The sequence below is a fragment of the Vespa mandarinia genome, chromosome 1 (genome assembly GCF_050613455.1).
Source record: "Vespa mandarinia isolate Hongniang chromosome 1, ASM5061345v1, whole genome shotgun sequence".
NCBI classification, from domain to species: domain Eukaryota; kingdom Metazoa; phylum Arthropoda; class Insecta; order Hymenoptera; family Vespidae; genus Vespa; species Vespa mandarinia.
Genome location: NC_140810.1, coordinates 18540001 through 18560000, shown reverse-complemented (window position 1 = coordinate 18560000; position 20000 = coordinate 18540001). Strand labels below are relative to the sequence as shown.

Below are 20000 nucleotides of genomic sequence, written 5' to 3'. Positions count from 1 at the left end.
AAAGGATTTTTATGAATTTGTTATACTGCGTTATCGTTTATCAATAAGTTATTTAAATCGAACAAAAATAATTGATAATAGGTATATTACATATATATATATAATTATATACATAGATATGTAATTATACATATATATATATATATATATATATATATATATATATATATTATTTTCTTGAATTTTATAACGATCTATTCACGCAGCAGATACACACCCATACACATGCACACCCACACACATATTTATACACGTATACACGTATATGACGGAAACACACGTTCAGAGATATAGAGAGACAGAGAAATAGAGAGTGATATATATATATATATATATATATATATATATATATATATTACAGATAGAGGGAGGACATACGCACACAGTCTCAAGTAGAGAATCCAAAAGCATACACGTGACCGACCACCGTGGACCTCACGCATGCCCCGTTTAATACCACAGCTTGACGGCCTGGTCGGTATGTGGGGGGTTGGTAGGTATATTGGCGCCTGCCGTTAAGCTCATGTTGATCCCTTGTACCACCCTAGAGCCTCTTTATTCGCAGAGACTCCCTCTCCCGAGCCCTTGTTCCTAAGATACCAAGCTACAGCTAAGAGGTATCCTTCGAGAATCTTTATATGAGAATGTAAAAGTAAAAGATCGATTTTCTTTATTTTTCATTATTTCTCTCTTTCCCTCTCTCTCTCTCTCTCTCTCTCTCTCTCTCTCTTTTTTAACAACAAAATTCTTCGTTGAATTCCTTTAGATCCATTATAAATTGGCCATTATCGAAGTATATAAAATATTATTTACTTTCGTCGCCATTTTTTTTTTCTTTTTTTTTTTTCTTTTTAATTTCATCTACGTATGTACACATACGTGCACATATAACTATCGTTTCTCTTTTTTGACCTTCCAATCATACTCTCTCTTCCCGTCATCCCTTCTTCGTTTTCTTTTCCCTACCTACCTACCTACCTACCTACCTACCTATCATCATCGTTTCATTAAATACTTTATTAATCTCGATTATTGTAACAACATATGTCGGCTTTCTGACATAGATAACGTACAATCGATCGTAGCCGTTTTTCATCTCATGTGAACCCGAACCTGTCCATACATCGTTATCGTATTAGATTGTCGCTTACAACGGTTTGTTGTAACCTATCAGATATCGGGATATACTGTTCTTAATGAAATCTAACACGAGAAACAGCACGATCATACGCGTATTACACGTGATAAACAGGTTTATTCTGAAGTGCGACGAATAAGAGAAAGAGGAAGGTGATGGAAGTGGAAGAGGAAGAGTAGGAGGAGGAGAAGGAGGAGGAGGAGGAGGAGGAGGACGAGGTGGAGGTAGAGGAAGAGGAGAAATGAGAGGAAGGAGGAGGTGTGTCAGGAAAATCGATAAGATTCAACCTTTATTCTTTTTTTTCTTTTTTCTTTTCTCTTTTTTTCTTTTTACTTTTCTTTTCTTTTTTTTTTTTTATTTTCCATCTCGACGCGAGTCCTTCTTCGACTTTCTCTTACGTTTTCTTTTAGTTCTTTCATTTTTTTATTATTATTATTATTATTATTATTAATTGATTATTAATATTATTATTTTTTCTTTTTTTTTTTTTTTGTTTGTTCAAAATTCATTCAAAACCTATTATCCATTCCGTCTATCTATCCAATTATCTATTTGTCATTATAATTTGCAATTTGTCTATATTTCAATTTATTTGTTTAAGTATTAATCGAGAAAAAGAAAAAAAATTCTTTTTATGATAACGAATATTTCTCGTTAATAAAAAACTATATCTTTCTCTATACTTTATTCTTACGTTTTGTTATTTATTATTATCGAATATAATATGCATATATGTATATTTAATATACCGATCGTTAATAAAGTTGTCCGAGGTATTTCAAAGTCAAAGGTGTTAGAAACTCCGCCCAAAGGGAGACCGCCGGGTTTAATGTCAGCCACGTTAAAGACTTAGACACGCGTCTGCATCGTAACGCGTCACCGCACATAAATAATTAATGGTCATTTATCAGAAGCGGTTATAAACCATACAAACGTTTCGGCCCCTCTGCCACTGTCCATAGTGAAACCAACCGCTGGGAATATTTCCTTGTTGTTTGAATATGTTTCTCTCTCTCTCTCTCTCTCTCTCTATATATATATATATATATCTATCTATCTATCTATCTATCTATCTATCTCTTTCTCTCTTTGATATCTTGTCTCTTCAATTTTCGATAAAAATTATATCGTATTTAATATTCTACGTTCGTTTAGATATTTACATAATGATATTTTTCGTATGAAATAAATATTTCAAAGAATATCTTTATAATGATAGTAAATTTCTATTTCTTTTTTTAAAACCGAGACTTATACACGTATACATTTTTTACCGTTTTGAAAATATTTTCAAATTTAATAAATCTCTCTCTTTCACTCACTCACTCACTCTCTCTCCCTCCCTCTCTCTCTCTCTCTCTCTCTCTCTCTCTGTCTTTTTCATTTTCGATAACATGTCATGTTATATTATTGATTTAGATAAATCGTTTAGACATTTTGATATTTTTCGTGTGAAATCGATATTTCGAAGAATTCATTGATAAGTATCGTGGATAAATTTTGTAAAAAACGATGATTCTTTCTCTCGGCTCTTTCGCAACCCACTCCCCCTATCCCATCATCCAACGTTGCCTGTTGATCCTTCTTCGATTCTAGCAAAACTTGGGATGACGCCAATTTATGAAGAATATTTGTATCATTCATCGTTGTCGTTCGAATAAGGAATAACAATTTTTTATTTATTTATTTATTTATTTCTTTTTTTTTCACATTCCTTTTATTCTATTTTATTTTATTTCATTTTATTTATTTGTTCTCTCTCTTTTTTTTCTCCCCCTCATACATATCAAGACAAATCGAAAATTTGTTTGTCAATTTTGCGAACGAAATAAGTTGTAAGTATATCCAAAGGATTTTGTTTATAGATTTATTGATAATGTGACGAGTTGATAAAAAAAAGAAAAAAAAAAGAAAAAAAAAAAAAAAAGAGAAAGAAAAGAAAGAAAGAAAAAAGAAAAAGAAAAAGAAAAAGAAAAAGAAAAAGACGAAAATAATATTCATTTTGAACGACAAAAAGAGAGAGAGAGAGAGAGAGAGAAAGAGAGAGAATGTATGTAGAACGAGGATCAAATTTTGAATAACGTTTTCTACGCGTTTATAGAAAAATTAGGTCCCAGTTGGACGGCAACAGATTTTCGTGGAAAATTTTTCAACCAATTACGTTTAGCAGCGGTGCGAGCGTTTCCATCGCGATATACGACTCAGCGAGCAGACATTATCAATTTGTGAGTATGGCAGGGCGCGAACTGATTTCATTCTGGCAGATACGGAATACGGTGGAACGCATAATTAAATAAAGCTGGTGATATTTATGAAGTAGGTTCTTCAAATATTATATATATATATATATATACATATTTCTCTCTCTCTCTCTTTTTCTCTGTCTATTTCTGTTGATCTCTCTCTCTCTCTCTCTCTCTCTCTCTCTCTCTTTCTCTTTGCAATATGGATCCCACTGGTAGGCAAAAGGTGTATATACGTCCCACGAGGCGATTCGTGGTCGCGTGTCTGGCACGTGTCAGAGATTACTAATTATGCCCCAAGAACGATCATAATATCCAGCAAAACCCGCTTTGAACAGTGCATAGATACAGTTAATATCCGTCTATGGCAAACACATCGGCCCATTCGGAACCAAGTCTCCTATGAATAAAGTTTCTTACCTAAGGGATCCATGGATATTTGATTTTCACACATAAGGAGCAATGTTTTCTTCTCTCTCTCTCTTTCTCTCTCTCTCTCTCTCTCTCTTTCTCTCTCTCCGTCTGTCTGCCTGTCTCTCTTTCTCCTTAAGAACTCTGATCTTCACCATCGCTTCGTTTTTAATCTCACCGCATCTTCTTTGACCGACTTTTCAATCCTTCTTCCTATATTCGGATGTGTTTATTTTTTTTTTTTCCCTCTCTTTTTTCTTTTTTCTTTTTTTTCCCTGTTTTTTTCTTTACAAACAGAAGAAGCCTCGGAGAGGTAGAATAAAGAGTCACATTTTTCATATAGAGCTTTGAGATTGATACTTGTCCTGTCCGTGGTGGAATAGTAACGTGGAAGGGGATGAATAGCGCAAGAAAAAAGAAAAGCGAGAGATAGAGAGAGAGATAGAGAGAGAGATAGAGAGAGAGATAGAGAGAGAGATAGAGAGAGAGAGAGAGAGAGAGAGAGAATAAAAAAATAATATATAGAGAAATAAAATATGAATTCATTGGTAGGACAGTATAAAAAGTGTTTAAATCGAAACGATCGATTTGTTTGTCAAATAACAATTGAGATTGACCGTTGACCGAATGGAAAAGAGCCGATTGCATTTTTATCCTCAGTTAGGAATAATATTTGACGTCGAACGAATTATTCAGATATTTCTTCGTTTCATCTTAATAAGGATCTTACGAATAAATTCGAAATGACAACTGGTGTCTGAAATAATGTATCGATCGAGCTAGAACGTTCGTACGTCGAACGAAAAATTTCGAGGAAAAATTGTCAAAGAAAGAAAACGGTGGATGGGTGGGGGGTGGAAAGGGGAGGGGAGGGGAGGGGAGGAATTATAAGAAAAAGTAATGAAAAAACGAAGAAATTCTTATCGATCGTCGATTAGAAAAACGAAATGAAACAAAACGAAAAAAAAAAAAAAGAAAAAGAAAAAAAAATAAAAGAACATAAATAATAGAATCGAAATATTTTTTTTATAAAAAGACGATAGTAGTTCGTTTAAATGAAAGGAAAAAAGGATGACTTATGAGAGACGAACGGTGAATTGGTGTTAGTATCTCGGATTCGATGTTTCCCATGAACTTATGGACCGACCATGCTAGTTTGGCCATCCGTCGCCACGTGACCTGTGTCAATACGATATATACGAAGAGGTGAGGGCCAGAGACCCTCATTGAATTCGTACGAGTAACTCGGTATGAAATCATTTCCCCGATAACTATTCTTTTCCTTTCTTGCAAAGTAAACCCGCCGAAAGTATTTGCAAACTGTCGGACTCTACGAAATTGCTCGGCGACCAATTGAGAAAAACAAGGGTTCCTTATATCTCGATTCCTGGGAAATTTTTCTTTTTCCACAAAACGAACGAATCGTTTCATAGTCAATACAAATTCGTATCGATAATTTTTCACGATTCATATAAATCTTGGAATTAATTTAATCGTAAATAATTAATAATTAATAATTAATTTCGTATCCTTTACTTTTTTTTCTTAGTTTTTTTTTTTTTTTGTTTTTTTCATCCATTACAATATTCCATAAGAATAAATGATTACTAGCATACAATAAGCGTATAAAATTGAGAACAAAATGTCGATTAATTGTTTGATTATTAATTAGATCGATTAGAGATTAAAATCTATGTATTTATCGAAAATTAGATACGTATAGATATATATATATATATATATATATATATATATATATATATATTTTTACGAGTTAACATTAAAATACATATTTTTGATGTTCCATCTTTCCTACTAGTTTTATGTCTCTTATGCATTGTATATAGATGTATTATAATATATTATAACAGATATAATCGATGTATATACGTTCGTTATAAAACAAAATATTTTATATGGAAATAAAAATTCTTCATTAAAATTATGTCGGATAAAGAAAAATTTTCCTTCAGTGATTTGTTGAGAGCGACATTTTTTTTGAAAAAAAAAAAAATAAAACTTTTTTCTTAAAAAAAAAAAAAAAAAAAAAAGAAAAAATTGATCAAATAATATTTAATCGAGAACGATATTATAATATACGTGAATTGTTAGAGCGACGAACAATTTCATGGTGGTCCGTCGCGGATATTTTCTCGACAAGTTAAGTTTTATCATTCGTACGAGAGAAGAAGATCGAGGGTGATCGAGTAGCCCTCGATGACTGTTGGACCGGTTAAGGATGATCGTGTATCGTTGCATGCCATGTCACGTGACGGCACGTGCCCGATGAGATGCATTCAAGCGACCGGAAAATCGTTCTTTGAAGTCTCAAATTTTAACTTTAATCGCGATCTAACTAACGCGATCTCACCTTCGCCATCGAAATCGTTCGAGCGAGTTATGAGAGTATCTAGTTTTTTTTTTTCTTTTCCTTTTTTTTTTCTTTTATTTATTCGAGTCCTAACGAATCGATAGCGTTAGACATAGATAAATATATGTACATGAATAATGGATAGATAAATGGTTAAATTTTAAATATGAAAAATAAAAGATATATATGTATGTATGTATTATATGTACGACTATATATATATATATATATATATATATATATATTACATATACCATATATATTGAGTCGTATACGTTATCATACTTTTCTTTTATGAAAGTTCTTCGTAAGAGATGTTTTATATACCCCCATCATTGTGCGAATATACCATGCAACGAGAAAGGAGAGTAAAAGAGAATAAAAGAGAGAGATAGATAAAGAGAGAAAGAGAGAGAGAGAGAGAGAGAGAGAGAGAGGAGTGCGAAAGGTGAGAGAAGTTTCGTTGAAGCGTGATTTGAATTCAAGATTAGACGAGAGAGCGACCGGGCTAACAGGCCAAGGAAAAGAAACATTCGCTGACACTATGAATATAAAAAAATTCTACCGAATAAATATTCAACAGAAGCGACGAAAATCTTCATGCTTTACTTATTCGAAAAATTCTTTCTCTCTCTCTCTCTCTCTCTCTCTTTTTTTTTCTCTCTCTCTCTCTCTCTCTTTTTTTTTTCTCTCTCACTTTCTCTCAGCCTAAATCCTTTATCGTCTAGCTTTGATATTCCCAAGAGAATCATTATAGTAAAGTTATTCATTAAATTATTTTCGAGATCTCTCTCTCTCTCTCTCTCTCTCTCTCTCTCTCTCTCTCTCTCTCTCTCTCTTTCTCTCTGTCTTTGTCTGTCTGTCTGTCTGTCTCTCTTTTGAACGAAAAAAAGAGTCTGTATATATATATATATATACATAGCTTTTAAAAGTGTTGACATAAAAGAGTTCACTTTTCCGTGTGTTACAAGATAAATTGTTCATTGAGAGACGAAAAAAAAAAAAAAAGAAAAATAAAATAAAAAAAGAAAAAAAAAAATATATGCACATGCACATTTAACGTATAATAAATTATATCGATATGACGCATTATTCAACAAAATTATACGCCTTTTATTATTCTCGCGGAGGAATTTCTTACTACGATGATGTCATTCAAATTCACACAATCCTATCCGTATATATTCCTCTCAATATAGATTATACACACACACACACACACATACACACACACGTACAGACACAAATTTGATTGATAAGAATCGAATGAATCGATGAAAAAACAAAAAAAAAACAAAAAAAAGAAAAGAAAAGAAAAGAAAAACATTCCAAATAAACAAATATATACGTAAGTACATACAAAAAATAATGATTAGATCATACATTATTATGATTTTGTAATCAAATCGATATTATTAAAACACATCAGTAAATTTTTCATATTAAAAATGTTCGGAATTAAAACAAAGGAAGTACACGTGATTAATATAAATAATAAGAAAACGTAAATAAACTCGTATAAAATATAGAATTATATTTTTCATATAATCGTATAAAAAAAAGATAATTGAAATCGTATAGGTAAAACGTGTATGTAACTTATGTACATTTACGTATCTAACGTATTACGATAAAAGAAAGGAGAGCAAAAAAAAAAGTTCAATATAAATAAAGAAAAAAGGGGCTCCAGGGATCGTCGGTACTTTGTTCGATATCCGACACCGATCATCCTTTATTGAATCGAGCGATGCGCTCGTGCCAAAGAGTAGCAAGGATCAGAAGGAACGTAGGAGAACCCTTCTCTCTCACACACACACACACACACACATACACACACACATACACACACACATACAAACACACACACACACACACACAAGTACACACGTACACACATTCTCTTTAGTATTTCACCGCTGGATACCCCAGGCTTGGCATTTCGGCTTCGAAGAGGAGGAGGTGGTGAAGGTATAGGTTGTGTAGGTTGTGAAAGTGGTGGAGGTGGTGGAGGTGATGGTGATGGTGGAGGAGGTAGAATCAGCAGCAGCAGCAGCAGCAGCAGCAGCAGCAGCGGCAACAGCACAGCTGCTTTTCTCTGCTCAGCTCCGTTAGGCTTCTACGCTCGTAACTACGCTTCTCGTCTAACGCTCTCGTTTCGCATACAGGGCGCCGCTCCGCATTCCTAACAAAGTAGTCATCACGCATTCCTGAAACGCAATCGCGAACCTCCACCCTCGTTAGCAAAAGATGGATTCGTGCGCGTTAGACTTCAAGAGAAATGCTTTATTACGTTTTATATTATATATCGTTCTCGTCTATCTCGTCAAGTCTCATCTCTCCCCTATCATCTCTCCTTGATCTATGGATATTTTTATTTACTATAGCACGAAATTCATAGGTACGTAAGGTTATTTTATTCGGTCTTTTTATTGATCAATAATAAGTTAAATGTATACTCATGTATATATACATATATTTATATATATAAATATGCATATATGTGTGTGTGTGTGTGTGTATCTGTGTATTTGTGTATTATTACATATATATTATATTATTATGTAACCATATGTTTATATATATATATATCTGTGTATATATTGAGTGGATCTTTTCAAATAGATCAGTCCAATATTTTTTTCTACAAATTTAAAACCGTAATAGACTTACTTATTTTTGTTTATATTTTTTCTTTTACTTTTCTCTCTTTTCTTTCGTCTCCTCAACATTATCAAAAAATATTTTTTATCTATACGATTGCGCAATGAAATATGTATCGTAGGTGTTTAAAGGAAATATCATTATTTCTTTGTAGAAACGATTTTAGGGATAATTTCCCTTTAAGGATACTTCGATGTAACGCGACGTAACGTGTAAAATATTATTTCTCAATTTTTTCCTTTCCTTTTTTTCTTTTTTTCTTTTCTTTTCTTTTCTTTCGTATTTTTTTTCTTCTTCTTCTTATTATTATTATTATCAGTGCCATTATTTCGTTTCACCCATTGACCTGACAAATTTGAAAGGTTTCTATAAAATAAAAATAAAAATGGAAATAAAAAAAAAGGAAAAAAAAGAAAAACAAAAAAAAAAGAAAACTAAAAACAAAAAAAAAAAAAATATAACCAGCAACTTGTTGCGCTATAAAATGTGCCTCTCGTTGGTTTTCACACATCTCGCTTCGTAACATTTATTCCAACCGCGTTAGACGAATGTCCTGGAATATTATCGAGGCACACTCGATACATACACAACAACACTTCAGAGTTCTCGAGGGAAGATAAATTCATTCTGTTCGATGCGATGTAGAACGAGGACAGGTATGAGCATATCGAGTTACTATCACAATTTTTCTTAAAAATAAATAAATATATATATATATATATATATATATATGTATATGTATGTATATAAAATAATATAAGTTTATTATTATTTATTTATTTATTTAAAATGTAAAGTACAAATATCATAACATCAAAGAAAATTTTTAAATTAATTTGAAAGACTTCTTTCTATCTTACGATATCGATTATATTAATAGAATATATTTGATATATATATATATATATTAATCGATAAATATAACAAATTAATTTAAATATTTTCGAACAATTAATATCGAAATTAATAATAACAGTAATAATAATAATAATAAAAATAATAATAATAACAATAAAATGTTAATGGATCTATATCTTAATTTGAAAACAATTTTCACGTACTAATTAGTATACATAGTTTTCAAATTTTATTATTATTTATTTATTTTCCTTTTTTCATTCGACGGAAAATATATAATAAATATTTATGTCGATTGAGCAAAATTCGATATTTAATAGACCAAAGAAACTATCGATCGTACATCGATTAAAGCATTGTATATTAATTAACGAGTATAAGAAAATTAATTCGAATATTTTATAAAAATAAAATATAAATAATAATAACAATAAAATGTTAATCAATTTATCATTTAATCAGAAAATAACTAAATGATTTTTACATAGGTACTAATAGTTTCTATTGGTCCCTCTAATACGAACTTCCGCGTTTAAATGGTTAGATGTGTTCCAGCACATATTAGGATATATAGTGATAGAGGGAGAGAGACAGAGAGACAGAAAGAGAGAGAGAGAGAGAGAGAGAGAGAGAGAGAGAGAGAGAGAGAGATAGGTCCCTCGATGCGTGACCAAAGGGTGTTTAGAAGGCCACATGCGGCTTCTCCCCCGCGATATAATGCACGAACCGTATCGGCATAATTACACGGATAGCGTTAGTGTCACATCTCGAACAATGCTCTAAAAGAGGGAAGCAAACACACGTGGGGTAAGTGCACCTGCAAGAAATGATATTTCATCCGGAATGTACCACCGATTTTCTATGCCTTTCATGCTACCGTTAGAATTCTAAGGGTTCAATATGCCTACTCCCTAATTTCTATTATGACCGAGATAAGACTAGGTTAGCTAATACTATTCTTGCACCATGACCGACATTCTCTTTCTCTTAGTATTAATTTTACTTTCTCTCTCACTTTCTCTCTCTCTCTCTCTCTCTCTCTCTCTCTCTCTCTCTCTAATTTCAATTCATTTCTAAAGTGATATATACCATTTATAATTTCATAAATAATTTCATTTCGTTTAATCGGAGATCAATGTAAATTTTTTGATTAGAATCGACAAGGAATATTTATTTTTCGAATTTTTTAAAGTGAGAGTAGAGAGAGAGAGAGAGAGAGAGAGAGAGAGAGAGAGACGGATAATAGTGTCTCCTATCTTTTTTCTTTTTCTTTTTCCTTTTTTTTTGTTTTATGAAATATCGAAAAAAAACTTAGAAATCCATCGACTGTTAAGAATAAATTTGAATCTTCGTTTCTAAAAGGATATAATTGTATATTTCATAAAAAAATTTCATCTATCTAATTTATTTCGAAAAGATCAATGGAAATTTCAATGATACAATATAATCGATAGTAAATGGACAACGAAGAAAGAACAAATTTAGGTTTTATTTATTCGTTCAATATTATTTTTCTATCAATTAACATTGAGTATTATTCATTGAAATAAATAGACAGTATGTAGTATACGAATATTTCGGTCGGTATAAATGATTAAGTGTCATCGTTACGTCACTTATATTGCGCGTTGATATTTTATACACGGAATATCGGATCGGGCTTTATTTTTGAATATCCAGATCGAACATTGAAATATATTCGATTCGATGAACAGAAAATCGAAATAATTTTTAATCATATTAATTAGAGTGAACATAAGATAAGAGAACAAAGATAGATAGATAGATGGATAGATAGATAGAGAGAAAGAGAGAGAGAATGGTCACCTATCATTTCTTCGTCTCTCTTTATTTTTTCTTCATATTTTTCCTTTTTCTATTTTCTTTTTTTTTCTTTTCTAGAAAAATCCAGAGGGTGCTTAGAAATCCATCGATTGTCCGCAACGTATGCTCGGTGTCGCGTCCGATTTAACGATTCTGAATAACCAGGGCGGTGATCGGGGACCCCCCTGGTCTGCACGTGTTTCCCTCGAAAAATACTTTGCATCACCATCACCGTCAACTTGATGCCCCTTTGTACGAGCAGCACGAAGGGGCATACCGAATTGAAAGAGAGAGAGAGAGAGAGAGAGTGAGAGAGAGAGAGAGGGAGGAAGAGAGAAAGGGATGGAGCTTCATACTCAACTAGGCGTATCATTGGGGGGATTCGTCCATGCAGCATGAAGAACAGAGACAAAGAGGCTATATAGGCTTTTATTTGGCAAACATTGCTGATAGACGACGCCGGACAAAGGACCGGCATTGTCGCGTATTTACGCGGACTGACAAACGACCAAATACTCTTCGTACACGTAGACTTTCATGAAATTCGCATGGGTCAGTTCTCCATCGACGAATTCGTACAGATTTTCAATTTTACTACCCTTTCGATTTTTCTTTCTTTTTTTTTTCTTTTTTTTTTTTTCTTTTTTTTCCCTCCCCGCAATCCAGTTCGATACGAAGAGATATTCGATACGATTATTCGATGATTAAGTTTTATTTCAAGAAAAAAAAAAACAAAAAAAAAAAAAAGAAAAAAAAAAATAATTTCCTTTCGTTATCGTAAAAAGGATAAACGTACGCGTTCATATACATATATATATATTATATCGTTTTATTTAAGAATACAAGATGTGCAATATAAATGGATGAAAAAGTGTCGTTAAAAATATCGTTGATCAAATTTTCAATGATATTCTTAGATACGTTTTATATAAAGGACAATTCGAACGGTTCAAAGGAAAACGAGAGAGAGAGAGAGAGAGAGAGGGTAAATAAAAAAAAAATATGTATATATATATATATATATATATATAGGATAAAAAGATGGAAGGTGGAAAAGGAGAAAACAGTGGTCCATTCGTTTAGGTTCGCGGGCAGAGCCCCGGCATATGTATGTACGTACGTCGGTGTTGGTCCGGTGCGTTGGTCGCTAGAGATATTGATCTCCGTCTCGTCGAGAACGAAGGAGAGGAAGGAAGGAAGGAAGGTAGGTAGGTAGGTAGGTAGGTAGGTAGATAGATAGGTAGGTAGTAGTAGTAGCAGTAGTAGTAGTAGTAGTAGTACTAGTAGTAGTAGTAGTAGTAGTAGTAGTAGTAATAGTAGAGGTGTCGTTGGGGTTGAGCACCGCATCCTTCGGTACCTCCCCAATAGAGCAACGACAACAAGGGCGTATCCATGGGAAGCCAATCGCGTAGCAGCTAGTTGGAACAACTAAGGGGTAGTGGATAGATACGCCCTCTCTCCCTATCTACCCTCTCTCATCCTCTGAACCGTGGACGAAGAGAAATGTATATGATAAGACGAGGTAGTGGGGTAGACGAAGAGGACAAAGAGGGATGGGCGACGAGTTGGATGTGACGTGGGACAGAGGGGGTGAGAGGTGAGAGATTGTCGAGGGGTCACTGTTAAGGGTGGGAGTTGAGTAGGTGGTTGATACCGATTATGGAAGGGAGAGAACATTGGAAATGGAGAGAGAGAGAGAGAGAGAGAGAGAGAGAGAGAGAGAGAGAGAGAGAGAGAGAGAGAGAGAGTGAGATAGAGATAGAGAAAGAGAAGGATGGAGAGAGAGAGAGAGAAAGGGAGAAGGGGAAGCGTATCGGGGGTGGGAGCGAGGTAGAATTTTCATCGTCGATGCGGTGGGTTCACGTCAAAAAAGCTTTGGAAGTCGGCCTGGTGACACGACACGAGTGAAAACCCCGATGCGACTGGACGCGCGTGTTAAATCGTGAAAATTTTTTCCTTCCTTTTTGCATTTCTAACTTTTCGTTATTTTCTTTCCCTTATTTTTTTTTCTTTTTCTTTTCTAAACTTTTCTCGTCGTTAGGCCTTCAGAGAGATAGAGAGGATAGAATAAAAATAGGATTATAAAGGGGGGAAAAAGAAGAAAAAAGAAAAAGAAGAAATAGAAGAAGAAGAAGAAGAAGAAGAAGAAAGAGAAGAAGAAGAGGAAGAGGAAGGGGAAGAAGAAAGGAAAAAAGAAGAAGAAGAGGAAGAAGAAGAAGAAGAAGAAGAAGAAGAAATCTTTTTTCTCTCTCTCTCTCTCACACACACGCAGACACACACACACACAGACACTTTTTATCATCTCTTTCGTTTGTGATAATCTTCGATGAAAAACATGTGTTCGTTTTGTATATCGGTGATCCTGAAAGGGATTCGTTCATTACGAAACTCGATTCTCGTAGAGGAGGTCCTCCGTGTCCTCTCTTGAGATTTCCCGCGCGATGTACGACACCGTACGTATCGAGGGACCAATAAAGTGTTGCCAGATCGCGTGTTCTCTTCTCGGGATCGTGCGACGATTGGTGAAATCTATTCGTGACACAATGTTGGAATTCTTTACGCCAGTGCCAGGTTCATTGAATCGGCAGCCCGAACCGGGACAGCCCGTACCTGCCGGACCATCGCTTCCATTTCGTTCAACGGGGGACAACAATAACGCAGGTCAGTTTTATCTATGATCAAAGGGGGAAAAAAAAGGAAAGAAGGTGATGGTAGTGGTGGTGGATGGATAGGTGGGTGGGTGGGGGCAAAGAACTAATATCTAGATTAGAAAATGGCGATGGGAAAACGACGATGGACCTGTCCGACGCCTACTGATGATACTGCAATCGAATGAACTGCAAATTGCAAATTTCATCCACGTCCATATGGTTCGTTTTCTTTCGTCTTCTTTTTTTCTTTTCCTTTTTTTCGTTTCTTTTCTTTTCTTTTCTACATCGTCAAATGGATAATTTTATTTTAATACATTCCCATAGAAATAACGAAAACATAATGAATCGACGTTTTGATTTACGTCAATCGTCAATTCAACGATACGACAATTAAAACGTAAAAGTTCGATTTATTTATCGAACGAACGTGAATGTTAATAAGATTGAATGATTTTTCTTCTTCTTTTTTTCTTTTTTTTTTTTTTTTTTCTTTTCTTTTTTTACGTCAAAGGATGATCCGATCAAAAGGAGCCTTCAGAATATCGTAACGACGTTGTTATTATTATAACGTATCCAATCAAATCGTAAAGTTTTATTAAACACCGTTACATATGCACGTAACTATTTTAATTTCTATACCGACTAAATCCTTTTCCCATTAAATAATTCTAATCCCCCAACGAATCGATCCCGTTATCGTTTTATCAGCGTTATCCGGCGATAAGAGTTTGAATAAATCTCAATGTGTTTCTCCGTATCTCGTCGTATGTCTTTCTTTCCTCTTTTGTGTGTGTATGTGTGTATGTGTTTTTTTTTCCCTTCTTCTTTCTTTACTTCTCTTTTATTTCTTTCTTTTTTCTTTTTTCTTTTCATTTTATTTTGAAATCTTTAAATATCTTCGAGTGATCGGACATAAATCATAATTAAGGTGGGAGTGGGATTGGGAGGGGGGGTGTAGAACAAGATGTGATACTTTTTAAAGATCCTTTTATCTATTTAAATTCTAATATTTTTCTGAGAAAGTTAATACCTTTGTTCGAAAAATTCTTTGAAATAAAAATTAGAAATATCCCTTTGAATGGACTTTATGACGTTTCCTTTTGAAATGGACTTATTGTTATTTCTAAAAGTAATAAAAATTTGTAAATATGATCAATTAGTCGTTGTAAATGATTGTAATAAAATAAAATGTGAAAGTCAATGATTCAAGTCTCTATAACGATTTTACAGAATCTTCGGTTTCCGTCAAAACGGAATCCGGGCTACTGGAAACGATCTGTGCTGGATGCGGGCGTACGATCACGGATAAGTACGTGATGAGAGTAATGGAAAGAAACTATCACGAGGAGTGCCTCTCCTGTGCGGCATGTGCCGCACCGTTGTCGCAATCCTGTTTCATACGTGACCTCAAGTTTTACTGTCGATCCGATTACGAGAGGATCTTTAGCGTTAAGTGCGCCCGATGCATGGAGAGGATCAGCTGCAGCGAGATGGTCATGAGAGTTGCCGGCTTGATCTTCCACATGGAATGTTTTGCCTGCTGCATGTGCGGCCAACCGTTACAAAGAGGCGCTCATTATATTTTGCGTCAGGGACAACCGATCTGCATTCAGGACTTGGAACACGAGCTTTACATGAAAAGTCCACAAGGTTAGTCAAAACAAACGAATAAATACGAATATCGATCTCTTTAAATTCTATTCAACTTAATTTTTCCTTAATGTTCTCTAACTCTTTTTTCTTTTTTTTTTCTTCTTCTTTTTTTTTTTTTTTTCTATGTTCACTATCACCCTCCCCATTCCTCCCTTCCTACATCACTTCCTCTTTACCACTACACAATATCAGAACAAAGTACACCACATCAGATCATATCATCGGCATATTATTAATCAACGAAGAAGATTCACGCGATTATACTTCTTCGAAGATCATTATATAACGTTTTACGTCTTAAAATTGTACCCCATATAAATTGTCCCGTATAATATCACGATTTAGGTTACCTCTATTTGGATCTATCCTTAATGGATTATTTCTCGTGAATGTTTCTCTCTTACGTATGGAACACGTGAGATTGATCAAATCTATATATATATATATATATATATATATATATATATATATATATATATATGTATATAGGTATTATTCGTAGAAGAAGGTAGGTGTGTTATATCACGGTTCACGACAATCAGACAAATTCGAGGCTTCAATTCTCTTCAATTCTTTTCGAGATTCAATCTCGAAAAAAAGAAAAAAAAAAAAGATAGAAAAGAACAGAAAAAAAAGAAAAAAAAAAAAAGAAAAAGAAGAAGAAAATAAAAATAAAGCGGATATATTAAAATTGTAATTACCTTGGATATAACGATCTTGGATCTGTCATTTTCGATAATATTTTTTAACGTATCATAATCTCGTTATCATCTTCTCGTAATATCCTATCGAATCAATGATGATCTATCTATCGTCGATCGCGAAGGATCAATTATCCTTTAATTGACAAAGGCGCTTCACGAATTTTAATTAATATTTATCAAAGACTTTAGAAATTAATTGACGATGTGAAAAAATATTAAGACAAATAAATAATTAAGTAAATAAATAAATAAACCAAAAAGAAAAAAAAAAAAAGAAAGAAAAGAAATAAAATCAATCACGTTTTGTATTAAGCCAGCGCCATATGCAAACGTATTGTATAGTACATACCTTGTTGCATTGTTCGCAGGTTGTTGTACTACAATCTAAAGACATCCAAAGTAAAAACCTTCAAGAATTTCGAAACAAGGCTGTCTCTTTCCAAGGTAATTACAAATTAAACAAGCGTAATTAGAAGACGATGATTACGAAATAAATTAACAAACACAGAGAGAATAGTAATACCGTAAACACATCGAATATCAAATATATATATATATACACACACATACATATATATATATATCTATATATATATATATACATACGTGTACGTGTACATATATACATAGGGTGTCCTAGGTTTAAACGATCACCATGAATTCATCATATGTTCTGAATGATTAGAAATACGAATGAAAAAAATAACAAAAAGGAAATGTTATACTAACATAAATTGTCGTAGGTATTTTATAAATAAATAAACAAAAAAAAAAAAAAGAAAAAAGAAGAAAAGATTTGTAAAAAAAAAAGAAAATACGAAATCCATGAGAAATATAATGTGTTCGTTGTCGATACATCGCCACGTAATAATAAAACGTACGATTTTTAAGGATTAATTGAAATAACATTTAAAAATTTTTTTAAAGTAATAACAAACATGATATTTCGTAGTTATCATAAATTCGATCTACTTGAAATCTTTAATATACTGTCAAGATTTTCATTAGAAACGGTATAAGGACATTTTAAAATATATAAATAAATCTTTTGTATTCCAAGTTAATAATAAAATTCACGATAATATAATTAACATAATATATATATATATTTATATTTATAATAAAATTTTCTTTTTCATTCTTTCTTATTTCTATTATAACAAAGAACATTATCGATGAAATTCGATCGTATTAATACGAGACACCCTTTATATAAATATGACAGATCAGTTATGAAAAATTTATTGAGTTCTTTTTCTTTTCTTTCTTTTCTTCTTTTTTTTTCTTTTTTTTTTTTTTTTTTTTTTCTTCCTAAATAAGAACTAAATATGAACACTAGGATGTCGTACGTTCATTGCCCGACCAAAATAGATCCTCATCCACTGAATTTGTGTTTCGTAAGATAGAGAGAGAGTATAAGTGGATGGTGTCGGTATTATGTCAGACCAAGAGAAACATTACTATCTACTTTCTATATCGAAACGTGATATCTTTCACGAGCTCATAATAACGTATCATTTGAGTGTGTTCTCACGTGAAAGTAGTAACCACGTTGTAAGAAGAAGAAAAAGAAGAAAAAGAAGAAGAAGAAAAAAAAGAAAAGTAGAAGAAGCCTTTCGTAAGATCACGGTAATCGTACTACTCAAAGTAACGACCCTTCCCTTCTCCCTCGCTCTACTCATTCCCTCTTCCCTATTACTCCCCTCCTCTTTCTCCTCTTTCCTCTTCTCTACCTCCACCTCCATCTTCACCTCCTATTTCTCTTCTTCTTTCTCATTTGAAGTACACGACAATCGCTACATCCAGAATTTCTAAAGCTAAGAGCAACAGTCCTGACTTCCTCCAAGTTTCACCAAGTTTCCAAAGACATTTCTTCCCTCTCTCTTTCTCCCTCTTTCTCTCTGCCTCCCTCTCCCTCCCTCTCTCTTTCTCTCTCTCTCTCTCTCAGCTGGAAACGGTATCAACGTTTATTCCCTCATCGAGAGGTGGCGCCTTTGAACTCACAGATCAATACTCGTCCGACGGACGAATCACCTTTTTTTTCCCTTCATTTTATTTTTTTCTCTCTCTTTCTTTCTCTTTCTCTCTTTCTCACTCTGTCTGTCTGTCTGTCTGTCTGTCTGCCTGTCTGTCTTTTCTTCTTCTTTTTCCTTTTTCTTTTTCCTTTTTCTTTTCTTTTTTTCTTTTTTTTTTTTTTATTTTTATTTTGAAGAAATAAAATATATATACCGGAGTATTTCGTTCGTCCAGCGAGTTTTTGAAATTTAGACGAAATCAAAAAAGAATAGGACCTTTGATTTTCCTTGTGTTTTGTAATAGATCAATCGTAAGTGTTAGATCAAAATGATTTATTTAATTTAAGCGAAATTAATTCGTATCTCGTAATTTCATTCTTTACAGATCTAAATATTTTCTAAGTTTAGTCTTAAGCGATATCGAATTAATAGCAAGGTTTCAGATAGAAATGATTCAAAATGAGGTTTTTTAATATTCATAGAGTTTGTTTTTTTTTTCTAAAAAAAAAAAAAAAAAAAGAAAAAAAAAGAATTGCAAGTTTGTAGTTTCATTGATATAATGTATTTAGATGATCGATCAATGATAAATTTCTATGAATTATGACAAATTTTATATCGACATTATTTCGAAGTTTTGATTATGGTCATATCGAACGAATCTTTATGTTTATGTAAAAAAAAAAAAAAAAGAAAAAAAAAACAAAAAGATATTCATTAGAGTTTGTTTCTCCTTTAAAAAGAAAAAAAATAAAAAAAATAAATAAATAAATAAATAAATCCGTGTTTCATTCGTATTATTATTATTATCGACGAAATTTAATCGTGTCATTTCGTTAATATATCGTAGATCATCAATCAATGATTTAATATTATCGTTCAGATGACGATTTATTGGATGAAAATCGACCACGTGATGGTCGAAGAGGACCTAAACGGCCACGGACTATTCTCACGTCGGCTCAAAGGCGACAATTCAAAGCGTCCTTTGAAGTTTCGCCAAAGCCTTGCAGGAAGGTTAGAGAGGCCTTGGCAAAGGACACGGGTCTCAGCGTTCGCGTTGTTCAAGTATGGTTTCAAAATCAAAGGGCGAAAATGAAGAAGCTTCAGAGGAAAGCGAAAACAGAACCTGGATCAGACAAAGAGCCTAAGGAAGAAAGAAGAACGGAAAGTCCTCACAGCGATCACAGTAAGTTAATCGTTGATTTGAATTACACATTTTTTTTTCATACCCCGTAGATATTTATATCGTAAAAAGATTTTTCCCATGAAAATTTTATCATAAAATAATTTTATAACACAACGTTTTCTTTTTCTCTCTCTCTCTCTCTCTCTCTCTCTTTTTTGTTTTTTTTCCCTTTTTTCTTTTCTTTTCTTTTCTTTTTCTCTATATAAAACTTTTACACAATGATTTTATATGAACGTTTCATACGAAGATTCTTTTTTTTTTTTTTTTTTTTTTTATATGAACGTT

At 33.1% G+C, this 20000-nt stretch overlaps 1 protein-coding gene across 1 annotated transcript in view; it reads left to right on the top strand.

Moving 5' to 3' along the window:
• The first annotated feature begins 13603 nt into the window (after positions 1–13603).
• The window catches only part of Lmx1a (LIM homeobox transcription factor 1 alpha), a 7660-nt gene continuing 1263 nt past the window's right edge, over positions 13604–20000 (top strand). The window contains exons 1-3 of the mRNA XM_035870969.2: positions 13604–14167; positions 15388–15807; positions 19410–19715. Of these exons, the coding sequence (XP_035726862.1) occupies positions 13948–14167; positions 15388–15807; positions 19410–19715 (946 nt within the window). The 5' untranslated portion in view covers positions 13604–13947. The remainder of the gene's footprint in view (positions 14168–15387; positions 15808–19409; positions 19716–20000) is intronic.